Source organism: Toxorhynchites rutilus, chromosome 3 (genome assembly GCF_029784135.1).
Source record: "Toxorhynchites rutilus septentrionalis strain SRP chromosome 3, ASM2978413v1, whole genome shotgun sequence".
NCBI lineage: Eukaryota > Metazoa > Arthropoda > Insecta > Diptera > Culicidae > Toxorhynchites > Toxorhynchites rutilus.
This window is the reverse complement of record NC_073746.1, coordinates 80,791,807-80,805,262: the sequence shown is the minus strand read 5'-3', so window position 1 is coordinate 80,805,262 and position 13,456 is coordinate 80,791,807. Positions and strand designations below refer to the sequence as shown.

General features: G+C 42.8%; 1 protein-coding gene across 1 annotated transcript; it reads right to left on the bottom strand.

Annotated features, from left to right (window-relative positions):
• Positions 1–5,521: 5,521 nt before the first annotated feature.
• LOC129773274 (uncharacterized protein K02A2.6-like) lies at positions 5,522–12,968 on the bottom strand. The gene is made up of 2 exons (XM_055776871.1): positions 11,185–12,968; positions 5,522–6,491 (listed from the first exon to the last, which is right to left on the bottom strand). The coding sequence occupies exons 1-2, from the start codon at positions 12,966–12,968 to the stop codon at positions 5,522–5,524; spliced, it is 2,754 nt and encodes a 917-aa protein (XP_055632846.1).
• Between the last annotated feature and the right edge of the window lie 488 nt (positions 12,969–13,456).

The window sequence follows — 13,456 nt, the reverse complement described above, 5'->3', positions numbered from 1 at the left end:
CCAATTACCAATGTTTCATGCTGCAAGCAGCAGAGCGTGTGTGAACAGAGGGCTAGAATAACACACAAAGATGGTCGATTGAGGGCCCTGCGTTTTGAGCTCACGATCATTCGCTTAGTAGCGGACACGCAACCAGTTAGGCTACGGAGACGGTTCTGGATGTGTTTAACCAAATCGATGAAAATATCGAAATATCAGTTCATAGCAAGATTGCAAGCGCGGGTGGTAATAGACCAGAGATAGTTCGCAGTACGTTCTTGTAAGTTGGCATTAATGTCAATTCGAGGCCGTAGGTGAGGTGGCTGATGAAGATAGCTTTGGCTACCCGTAAGATAGTCTTTGGAGATAGTGTTTATTAAGTTTAACTGGGTGGCCAGCTTTTCTTTACTCCATCGAAGTGATGCTGGAGACTCATGATTCAGTCGACAATTACCCCCAACATTCTCAAAGTTCCACGGCGAGGAATGCGGTCGTTGTAGATTGTGACCCCCGAATTGCAGCCTTGGTATCTTGGTTGAGAGTCGGAAGCCTCGTTCGACAGCCTACATGCCGATAACATTGGTAGCTATCTGGATCTTGATTAGTGGTGCTCTGTAGAGTTCCCCACCACTACGATATGGTAGCATAGCGTCCGTGTCGGTGCAATATCTGGATCAAGCTGTTCATCACTATATAAAAATGAGAGTGATGTCTAAAACGAAACCTTGAGACACATCAGCTTTTTCGTGGAAGTTTTTGACAAAGTATAGTGGGTTTCCGTCTTCCCCCCCAATCTGACAGTGTCTCCAGAACAAGTGGGATCCAGGATCAGTTATACGGCATCTCCCAATCCTGGCTTACCACAGAGCTATGACAGCATATGTATGCTTTATGGACAGAGTTGTGAACCCCTAGTTAACATAAATATTCACAGGCGACAACGATTACTAGTAAAAGTGCTCATTGCATATCCCCTTTTTTGCAACCAGGGTGCCACGTATATAGAATATTCTGCATTTTACAGATTTTTTGCCAAATTTCAGATACAGAATTACAGATTTTCAGCAAAGATACAGAATTTTCAGATTTAAAAAAAATCAATTTTAACTTTTAAATTTATTACAGTACATACATAGATACCTTGATTTATGAAAATGCTGAACGCAACGCAGCGAGATGGCCTTCGTTGGAGGCAGTTGTTAGGCGAAACCTTGAGCGATTTGAAGAGCTTAAACTATTCTTTTCGTTCCAAATTAAGTATGACCATAATCAATCCGCCATTCGTATATTAACTCATTGAAACGATTCTATGTCTTTACCGATTATGCTGTTCCTAAACTAAACGTCAATCGCACTTTTCAATCAGAGAGCTCTGAATTTTCGCTTTACTAGTAAGGGGGGAACACGAAATTATTGCAACATCGAAAATGTCATGCCAATTTTCTTATAATGCTTAGAATCAAACCAAAATTTTAGGGTAGTTTTATACATATATTTACTTCAAAAATCAAAAGGAAAGTTAATCGATGGAGCCTTGAGTGTAAAATTGAACGCATTTTCGCTTGATGCTCTCCATCAAAGTCTTTACAGTGTCATCCGGTTACAGTTTCTCAGTTTTTTTCCGTTTTCTTAACATGTCCTTCTCGTCTTTGACTGTCTTCTTGCTCTTCCGAAGTTCCCGCTTCATTATTGCCCAGTACTGCTCCACCGGGCGCAGCTCCGGACAGTTTGGCGGGTTCATGTCCTTTGGAACAAAATGGACAGTATTGGCCTCATACCACTCCAGGACACTTTTAGAATAGTGACATGATGCCAAATCTGGCCAAAATAGCGGAGCTTCGTCGTGCTGCTGCAAGAACGGTAAAAGGCGCTTCTCGAGGCACTCAGATTTGTAGATCTCGCCATTTACTGTGCCCTTTGTCACGAAAGGCTCACTCCTCAGTCCGCAAGAGCAGATGGCCTGCCAAACGAGATATTTGGAGGCGAACTTCGACTTAAAATTGTCGTCCACATCGGACTTGCTCTTGCCGGTGAAAAACTCCAACCCCGGAATTTGCTTAAAATCGGCTTTTATATACATTTCGTCGTCCATCACACAGCAGCCATATTTTGTCAGCATCTTCTCGTAGAGCTTCCGTGCCCGAGTTTTAGCCGTCGATTGTTGCCGCTCATCGCGTTTTGGGAAGTTCTGTACCTTGTATGTAATCCCAAACTAGCGTTGGCTTAAAATATGCCATCTTTGGAAGAAAAGATGCCATTTCCTGGTCATGAGAGTCAAATGCGCAAATAATGAGCTATTTTGAAGCTTAAAATTGGTTTGTATGTGTGCTCCCTTGGCCGAGTGGTTAGCGTCATAACTAACATGCCGGGTGTTCGGGTTCGATTCCCGTTCTGGTCGGGGGAATTTTTCGTCAAAGAAATTTCCTCCGACTTGCACTGTGTTCACGCGTATTCTAGAGCTTGCCACTCAGAATGCATTCAAGGCGTGTTATTTGGCATAGAAATCTCAACTAAGTACTAATAAAAATGACGCAAGTAAATACTACGTTGAGACGGCGAAGTTCCTCTAGGAACGTTAGTGCCATTGAAGAAGAAGAAGAAGTATGCGAGCAGACATCTCTTTCTGTTTTCTTTTCTCTTTTAATTTGGGATTGTGCAAAAAAAAAGTCCATACGACGTCAATGGGGATCGAACCAAGGCCGGCTGGAATGCGAAGTTACTTTACACGACCACGCTATCCATACAGACAATATTACACCTCATCATAAAATGAAGTTGAGAGGTGTTTTCTAAGCCGATAAAGAAGAACATGAACGTGAATATATCTTTCTCTGTCTGGGCCGTGTATTTGGCAAACTATACGAAAAGCTTTCATTTAAATGTGTCTCCTGTTTCGATCCCTCATATTGGCTCTAGCGTATATATTATACAAATGATATACATGTATTGGGGAGTAGAACATTTTATGTTATCTCATTTATTGTAATAAATCGGGATGCCAGAAAATGTGCTAAAAATTAACTTTGGGTGTATGTAGTCCAGCTCTCTTCTTTGCATTCTGGACGTAGCTCTGCGACATGCCGATCTGTTTGGCCAAATCACGGCTTTAGACGTTGGGATTTGCTTTAATCATCCGCTTCACCTTTCCCTCCGTCTTTTTGTTCTCCGGTCCCGGTTTTCTTCCAGCTCATTTGCCGTGGTCCAACATCAACCGCTCCTGGAACCGCTTCAACACTCTGGAGACGGTTAAATGGTGAATGTTCAACATTTTTCCCAACTGTCGGTGCGGTGTTTGGAAAGAAATTCCAGGTGTTTGGAAAGAATTTGTTCTCTCGACTCGCGTTGGTTCACCTCCATTTTCGTTGAATCGAAAAACACGACTTCGAGTTTGACAGCATGTAATCATTACACATCAATGAGAAAGTGTGCAAAATTTGGTTGATTTTTACCCAATGGTAAAAAAGTTATGCCCTGTTGAATGTGTCGCAATAATTTCGCATTCGTCCTTTAATTGTAGTAATCGGTTGGCTTCCACAATTATGTACTCTACGTCGAAAGGGAAGATGTATCGACTCAAGGAGGAGCTTCAATGATGAAATTAAAGGAAAATTTGAAAACAAAACTTAACAATTTTACCTTTACCTTTATTGACACGACTTAAAAAACCCATTTTTTCCCATGACTTTTCGATACAGATTTTTTATACGGATTTTTTTGGCTGAAAATACAGATTTTTTTCAGAAAATTTTACAGAATAAAATGTGGCAACCCTGCTTGCAACGGCAAAAAATTATCATCCTTCGCGCCTGCAAATATTCATGTAAATGATCGATTCATGATAAATTGTTTCATAGCATCATAAGAAGTAATTAACTTCTTTTGCAGTTATCAATCAAAATATGAGTAATTTATATCAACTATTCGACAGTAAAACATAAAACAGTTTTACTTAAATATTTTGCCTATGCTTGTTCTTGGTAATATACTTTTTTGGAAATTTACTCCTAGATGCTCTGCTTTAACGTGAACTTTGATTCCTAACAATCAACACAATTGCGCATAGAGCAGATGCACTCTTCCCCCGCAATTGCGCAGGCAATGTAAAATGACGAACACGTATCACATTCTAACCCCCACCTGTAGAGTTGAGAAACTTCCCCCGAACCGGAGTGGAGTTCGTCAGTGTCTAATGCACTCACATATCCGGGTATACAGAATTCTCCTTCACGAAGCGTGTTCTTTCTGTCATGACCGACCATGCTGAAATCAATGTACAGCATCTTCCAGCAGCGTGATTACATGAACAGTACATGTGAGTTTAGACATGCTTGTATCCGCACAGTAATTAACTTTGCAACAACTTTATTAATTATAGTACAAGCTATCGACATGTTTATTGCAGTTTTTTTTGCCAGCTAAAGTTCCCGAAGGTTGAATACCAAAACTTCGGAGATTAACATGTTGATTAATGAATGCAATTTTTTGATGCAATTTTTTAGCATTGTCCTAATCTACGTTAGATACTACCACAGCTAACTGAAACTTTTAGAATGTGGTGCCATAATTTGCATACCGATTCTACGAAGAAAATACACCAGCACTTATGTTTACCAATATAATATATCGATAATCTTCCAAAATATTGTTGTGTATATTAATAATGTCAGAAATGACTGTCATCCGACATCAGTATTGGGATGCTTGATGCGTAGGTCTTCTAGAGAGAACTGCATTTCTCTGGAAAAAGGACAAGGGACCGATGCAATTGATGTAAAACATTCCAGAAACATGTTGTTTGCTTCTATATGTTGCCATTTCAGACAAACACATTCTTCTTCTTCTTTCTTTGTTTTTAAGAGGCTTTAAACTTTGCAGTTCATTCGCCTCTAAAACACATTCTCCAAGGAATGAATACGTGCAACGATTGATGGCTGACAGAAAAGCATCATCGTTTGTGTGAAGGCAAAAAAAATTAACATTTCTAATGGGCCTTTCGGTATTCTTTAATAATTTCTGAATCGTACGAAGAATATCACCTAATCGAAATTGTTGGGGGTAAAGTAACCGAGTGTATACCAAATCGCTACACTGTTCGGTTTATTTGACATCGTCTATTTTGTGTCGTATACATCGCCTCTGCTGGGGATTTCCCTCCTGGAACATTTGGATTCGGCGTGGAACGGTAAGTGAGGAGGAAAATGTCCAGTGCTTGCCTTATCGAGCCTTCTCTCTCCTGATTTTTTTTAACGGTCCGCTTGAAAGTATCCACAAATCTTTCAGCTTGGCCGTTCGATTGCGTATGAAATGGAGCCATTGTTGTGTGCCGGATTCCGTTCTCGCAGCAAAACTCACTGAACTCAGCACTCTTAAATTGCGTTCCGTTATCGGTCACGAGAATCTCCGGCATGCCCTTGTTTGCAAACAACGTACGCATTAGATTGATCGTGGCCTTCGATGTTATTTGTTTTGTCGGGAAGATCTCTGGCCACTTGGTGTGCGCATCGATGACTAGCGAATAATATTCTCCGTCCAGAGGACCCGCTTAGTCTGCATGGACTCGCTGCCAAGGAGCCGTTGTGGAATGCCACGACTCCGGTTCCGCTTTTGGAGGGGACCGTGCTACAGATGCGCAGTGATGACAACCCTTAACGAAGCTCACAATCTCTTCGTCAAGTCCCGGCCAGTACACGAAGCTACGTGAGATGGCCTTCATACGCTGTATGCCTGGATGGCCCCTGTGTAGTTGGTTGAGGCACCGCCTCCGGAAGGCAGTCGGGATTACCAGTCTGTCGCCGAACATTATGCTGCCTTGAACGACTGACAGAGCTTCCTGGCGATCGAAGAACCGAGACATCTTCCAATCTTTAACTTCCGACCTAGATTTGGGCCAGCCCTCACGGATGAAGCGGTGAACTTTTCGAAGCAACGGATCACATGCCGTTGCTTTTTCAACCATACTACTGAGAGGTAGTTGATTAGTACTATCGATTGCTACTGACCTCAAATCTTCTTCCAAAGTGGTACATGCAATTATGACGTCCTCATCCGGTTTGGTGTGTTGGTCGATAAGACGGGACAAAACGTCAGCATTGCCGAACTTGTCACTCTGAATGTACTTGATCGAAAAATCGTAGGAGAGCAACGATAATGCCCACCGTTGAAGGCGATTGGCTGTATAGATCGGAATCCCTTTTTTGGACCCGAAAATTCTGAGAAGCGGTGCATGGTCGGTTTGAAGCCGAAACCGTCTCCCAAAGATAAATTTGTGGAATTTGGTAACAGCGTAAATTATTGCCAATCCTTCCCGGTCAATTTGCGAGTAGCGCTGTTCAACCGGTGTAAGCGCACGAGATGCATGTTGAATCACTTTAACGTGGCCATTAGGATACTTGTGACTTATTGTTGCCCCAATGCCGATGGAAGATGCGTCCGCCGAGACAATTATTTCCTGCTTCGGGTCATAATGTGCTAAAAGCAGCTCTGACGACAAAATTTTTGACGTAGGACTACGTCTTTCATTTCTATACCGGGGTGTAAAACCAAAGTTTCGAGAATGAAAGCGTTACGCTGGAGACCGATATTTTGAGCGTTAATAGCTCTTAAACAACTGAACGAAATGGTATGATAAACACTTCATTTGAAAGATAAAATGTCTACGCGTCATATACTTGTTACTTTTTCATCCAAAAACTTGTTTCAATAGTCTTAAAATTGCTTTCAAAACAGGCTATTGAAATCACCAATCGGTATATAAGCGAGCGCCGCTCGTAAACCCACTCAGTTATGATTGAACAGCGATTGGAGCATGTTGTCGCTGTTGTTGTGGAGCTAATTTCGTTTATCATGAAAACGCTGATGAACGGTGTCACCAAGAGCCTGTTTGTGCACCTAAGGCCAAAAGGGAATCCATCAGGAGGAGTGATGCCACGGTTCCGCTTGAAACATCGGAGCAGCCGCCACACACACACACACACATACACGCGCGGAATTCTCGTTGCTATCATCGTTGCTGAAAAATAATCTGCCAGTTCCCCTGGGAATTGAAAAATACATTCACGCGAAAGAGTTTATTTTAATGTTTTCTATCCATATAACACTGCAACCAAATACATTTGGTTTTGTTATTTTTCAATCAATCGCAATTAACAGGAAAGCTTCTGAATATTTTTTTTCCCCATCAGTGGAAATTTTCGTATCCAATATTGGATGCATAACATGAAAAACGGAAAATGTTTCACATCGCGAAAATCAAGTCATTTTCGAGCGATTATTTGCTTTCTACTCATATAACGCTGCGACCAAATACATTTTGTTTTGGATTTTTTCAATCAAGTGCGATCAATGTAAGACCACGTCTTTCGGCAATTTATTAGAGGTGCAATGAATCTTTAGGAATTCCCGCTCTACGCGCACTGGCAAACAATGTTTACTCAACAATATCTCAAACGAGAAATGGGTGTTGTGAGAAAGGATTAGCGAACGCGAAAACGACAAACGGGAGAAAGATACGTTTGGAGGTTGAAGGAAATTGGCAGAAAACTTCTTCATTCTATCATTCAAATAATGTGATTCATACCACATCGTTTTGCCAGAAAGAGATTATTAATGTTCAAAGGAGGAATCGAGTCCTCCGAGGAAATTACCCAGCGCAAATTAGAGTCGACTATCGATTGCGGCATTCGTACACAAATAATTTTATAATGCAGTTTCACCAAAGTGATTTCTTCGGATATATTCACTACATCATGTCATGTATTTCATATTCTTCATTAAGAAATCCATATCCATGGCACCTATCGGTAACGAATTATTATCGAAACCACGATTTTCGCTAAATGCTCCTTTCAGTTCGGCCTGTAAAAAACTTTTCTGTACTCTAATCCATCAAATTTGGAGCTCTGAAAAGGGCCGTTGATTATATGCTAAGCTAATATAGCACGCTATCCTCGGATACGATGGGCCAGCTGGATGTCCTTGGGCATGATGTGACGCGTTTTGCATGGATAGCACACAAATTGGTATCTTCGAATAAGCCTCCTGCAGCGTCATAGCCGCGGAACTTTGGAAGCGCAAGTCGGTTTTGAAGTCCTGAGCAATTCCACGATCCAAATGCTGCAAAGGTAGCTTGCGGATCAGCAATTCGGTCGACTTCTGATAGCGACGAATTTAACGCAAAGTTCCCGGTCGATAGCGATGTGGCTTCTCCACCTATCCTGCTACTGGTGCGCTAATCCGAGCTGACTTCGTGTGCCTTACCACCGAATGACTAACGAGCTGTCTGCGAAAGACTAACGAGCTCGAGTCCTCACGGTGCGAGAGTAGAGTAAGAAATGAACGAAAGCAAAGGAAGCGTCATTTTATAAACCATAAAAGTATAGAATCTAAATCCCACCCTTATTATATTCGTGAGTATACAGTAAGCTTATATAATAAAGAGGGTGGGGTTTACATTCGATTCTTTTATGTTTTATAAAATGACACTTCCCTTGCTTTCGTTCATTTCTTACTCTACTCTCGCACCGTGAGGACTTGTTTCATCGGGACTAAGCAGACAGCTCGTTAGTCCTTCGGCGGTAAGGCACTACGAAAGCAGCTCGGATAAGCGCACCAGCCGCAGGAAGCGTGAAGAAGCCACATCGCTATCGACCGGGAACTTCGCATGAAATTCGTCGCTATCAGAAGTCGACCGAATTGCTGATCCGCAAGCTACCTTTGCAGCATTTGGTTCGTGGAATTGCTCAGGACTTCAAAACCGACTTGCGCTTCCAAAGTTCCGCGGTTATGACACTGCAGGAGGCTTATTCGAAGATACCAATTTGTGTGCTATCCATGCAAAACGCGTCACATCATGCCCAAGGACATCCAGCTGGCCTATCGTATCCGAGGAGAGCGTGCTATATTTGCTTAGCATATAATCAACAGCCCTTTTCAGGGCTCCAAATTTGATGGATTAGAGTTTAGAAAAGTTTTTTACAGGCCGAACTAAAAGGAGCATTTAGCGAAAATCGTGGTGTCGATGATAATTCGATACCGATAGGTGCCATGGATATGGATTTCATAATGAAGAATATGAAATACATGACATGATGTAGTGAATATATCCCCATATCGAAGAAATCACTTTGATGAAACTGTTTACCGTTTGTCGTTTTTAAGTGTTGGGAAAGGGCATTATTTTTGCTGAGTAAATTCCAAGAAAAAATCCATTCCTTCTTTAAGCGTGATTCATTCTGCTTCGGATCAACGGAACAGTGATAATCATTTCATACAAAAGATAAAATGTCCAAGAGTTATATGATTGCTATTTATTGAGTCGGAAAATTGTTTCAATAGCTTAATGATAGCTTCGAAAACAGGTTATAAAATGACGCTTCCTTTGCTTTCGTTCATTTCTTACTCTACTCTCGCACCGTGACGACTCGTTTGTTTGGGACCAAGCAGATAGCAGGTTAGTCTTTCAGTGGTAAGGCACACGAAAGCAGCTCGGATAAGCGCACCAGCCGCAGGATAGGTGAAGAAGCCACATCGCTATCGACCGGGAACTTTGCGTGAAATTCATCGCTATCGGAAGTCGACCGAATTGCTGATCCGCAAGCTACCTTTGTAGCTTTTGGATCGTGGAATTGCTCAGGACTTCAAAACCGACTTGCGCTTCCAAAGTTCCGCGGTTATGACGCTGCAGGAAGCTTATTCGAAGATACAAATTTGTGTGCTATCCACGTAAAACGCGTCACATCATGCCCAAGGACATTCAGCTGGCCCGTCGAATCCAAGGAGAGGGTGCTATATTAGCTTAGCATATAATCAACGGCCCTTTTCAGGGCTCCAAATTTAACGGATTAGAGTTTAGAAAAGTTTTTTGCAGGCCAAACTGAAACGAGAATTTTCGTTTGGATGCCATACAGCATCGAGAAAATTCCGGAAAGATCTAATCGTTGCTGAAAAATAATCTGCCAGTTCCCTGGGAATTGAAGAATACATCCATGCGAAAGAGTTTATTTTAATGTTTTCTAATTATATGGCGAACACAGCGACCAAATACATTTGATTTCGTAATTTTTCAATCAAGTGTAATTAGCTGGAAAGCTTCTGAAGATTATTCTTTCCCATCAGTAGGATATTTTCGTATCCAATAATGGATGCATAAAATGAAAAACGGAAAATGTTTCGTATCGCCAAAATTATATAATTTTCAATCGATTATTGCTCAGTCGCCGAAATTTTCATACTCAGAGAGTTCATTCTCCTCTAGTTTGCCTTCCAAATTGCCATCGTAAACCACACCTTCTCTCGATTCAATCACGCACGAAAAGCATACTGAAATGATATTCTGGTGGTGAAACCCATTCATTTTTCGTGAGGCGTCGTGCACAAATTACGTAACGCGATAAGGGGGGAGGGGTTAGATGTTGCGTTACTTTCTGTTTATTAGAGATAGGAAATTGCGTTACGAAAGGGGGGGGAGGTTCAAAATCCGGATTTTTGTGTTACGTAATTTGTGCACGACGCCTAAGGACATCGACAAGACAACATCGTTACTGAACGAGCGGAACGGCGAGGGATCGAGGTATTCATTACCTGGCTTGACCTGACCTGAAATGCAATCAGTTTGTTTTAACTGTGAGGGAGCGCAGAAAAGCCGATCGATCAGAAGGAGAAGAGAAGGTGACCAAGGAACCGTATTTCGATGCAGAGTATCAGCATCGAAATACGGTTCCTCGGGAAGACATAGAAGCAGCCGCCACACACACACACACATACACGCGCGCAACTCTTTTCGTTAGCTGGTTATGGAGAGGAAACCTGGAAAGAAATGATCGTTGCTGAAAAATAATCTGCCAATTCCCCTTGGAATTGAAAATTACATTCAAGCGAGTTTATTTTAATGTTTTGTATCCATATAATACTGCGACCACATACATTTGGTTTTGTGATTTGTCAATCAAGTGCAGTTAACAGGAAAGCTTCTGAAGATTATTCTTCAGAACAAGGTTTTTTGTATCCAATATTGGATGCATAAAACCTTGAGTCTTCAAAGTAACACTCTCGTTTTTGAAGTCACCCAAATATTTATTTATTCATTCATTCAGGATGGATTTAGATTCAACTTCAAACAAATGATCTCTAAATCAACGATAGTCCTACGTCACCCTTGCGGTTATACCATAGATATAACCCACTTCCTGTTTTTTGAATTTTTCAAACGCCTGCTGGCACTCGCGCGTCCACACAAATGCTGATGAATCCTTCAGGAGCTGATCTAGCGGAAACCTGAGAGCCCGCATGTTTGGAACAAATTTTCCGTAATAATTTATGGCTCCCAGGAAGGAGCGTACTCCCGTGATGTCCTGCGGTGGCGGTAGGTCCTTTATGACTTGGATTTCAGCTGGATCTGGTCTAAGCCCATGACGATCTAAGATATGACCCAGGTAACGGATTTGCTGCTGGCCAAATGAGCATTTTTCCGGCCGAATTGTGAATCCGAATTCCTCAATCCGCTGCAGCACTGCATGCAAATTACGCTGATGTTCGTTAGTATCTTTGCCTCCCACAACCACGTCGTCTAGGTAGCCTGCAGTACATGGAAGACCTGCCAACATCGTGTCCATCAGCTGCTGGAATGCTAACGGCGCAGCTTTGACACCAGGAGGCAGCCTGTTGTACTGATACAGTCCCCGATGGGTGTTGATGGTGAGTAGTTGGCGGCAGCTTTCCTCCACTTCCATCTGAAGAAAAGCATCAGATAAATCAATCTGACTGAACACTGTACAATTGGAGAGCTTCGAAATGACGTCTTGTGGCAGCGGAAGGGGATACTGGTGTGACTGGAGCCGATCGTTTAATCCAGTTGAATAGTCGCCACATATGCGAACATTACCACTGGCCTTTCGCACAACGACTATTGGAACCGCCCACTCTGAATAGTCCACTGGTGAGATAATTTGCAGAGACTCTAGTCGGTCTAGTTCTTTGTCCACAGTTGGCAACATAGCGTACGAAACCGGCCTTCTTGGACGAAAGACTGGCTTACACGCTTCCTTTAGCGAAAGTTGAATTTTAGATTTGGAGCAAAGCCCCAACGTCTCGCTGAACAGCTTCGGGTACGCTTTCTGCAGAGAAACGATATCATTGGAACCACCGACGAAATTACAAAATTTATCCATTGGTAATGACCAAAGCTGGAACTTGTCGATGAGATCGATTCCGAGCAGATTCAATGGATGTGTAGAAACGAAGATGCGTCCGCTATGCGTCGTACCATTGATTTCGACGTCACTGACGAACTCACACTGCAGGTCCAGTTGTTCTCCCGATGCTGATTTGGCGGTCTGACTCGCAGGAACACCTGCTGGCTGGCCGATCCGATTCCACACCTTTTCGGACACGATAGTAATATCAGACGCTGTGTCGAGCTGCAATCTTACAGGAGTACCGTTCAGCTTTACCCACACGTAACGACGCTTGCATTCGACGCTGCTGACCGATGCAATAACGGTTTTGGTGGAGAACCTTCGTGGCTGATATTTTGATGCCTTCGTAGACCGCTTTGCGCTTGAGCAATAGCCCTCTTTATGGCCGATCTGTTTGCAGTCAGCGCACTTGTGACTCTTGAAACCGCAGTGGTTAGAAAAAAGCATCGCACCACAGTTCCAGCAAGGAGTTGCCGGACTTTTGCGTTCTTCTTCGTTTCTTGGTGATTCTTTTGGACGATCTCTGAACCGCTTACCGTACTGCTTCCGCTGCTGAAAGTTCCTCTTGATGATCTGAACACGTCCAGGACTTTCTATCATAGCAGTATCGCTCTTTAAATTTATCAACCGCTGACACTCTTCCATCAGTGCTTCCAAGGTGACATCGTTGTTGTCTGAGATTTTCGTCAACAATCTGGTGCGTACCTCCGCGTCGCACTCCGACTTCAGACCGCAAACGAACATGAGGCATTTAAAATGCTCTTCCGTCAATTTGGCCAACTCGAACTCCACGCACATCTTATTCACCCGACAAGTCCTCCGTCGGGGCTTTCGTGACGGTTAATGTACAGTATCGTTTCTTAACTGTGGACTCTTTCATGCCAAAAAGTCCCTTCAGTTTCTTCACTGTGTCGATGAACGTGAAATCCTTTGGAGCATTAGGTAGGATGTATGAGACGTACCTGTATTGCTCATTCGTACCCAGTCTTCGGAGCAGTAACCTTACTTTGGCTTCGTCGTCGAGCTGTTCCGCATCCTTTGCAAACAAGTCCTCGTACCTGGCATACCATGCTGCGAATGTGATGTGATTTTCTGGATCGTATTGGAACTCTCGAATATTTCCAGCCAAAGAGTCCAGAATAACTTCGGGATTGGGAGGAACGTTGACTTGTATAGTCGAAAGTGCATTTCGGAATAGATTTTCTTGCTGCTGCATAAATCCCTGATGCTGCTGGGCTGATTCACGCTGCTGTTGGAGGAGTTGATTGGTGACGGTCTGTTGTTGC

Excerpts from the sequence above, each read along its gene's own strand:
- LOC129773274 (XM_055776871.1), bottom strand. The coding sequence starts at position 12,968 with ATGTGCGTGGAGTTCGAGTTGGCCAAATTGACGGAAGAGCATTTTAAA. Across the intron at positions 6,492-11,184 it reads ACGCGCGAGTGCCAGCAGGC|ACGTAGTCCTACGTCAAAAA; the intron begins GTTTGAAAAATT and ends TAGAAATGAAAG.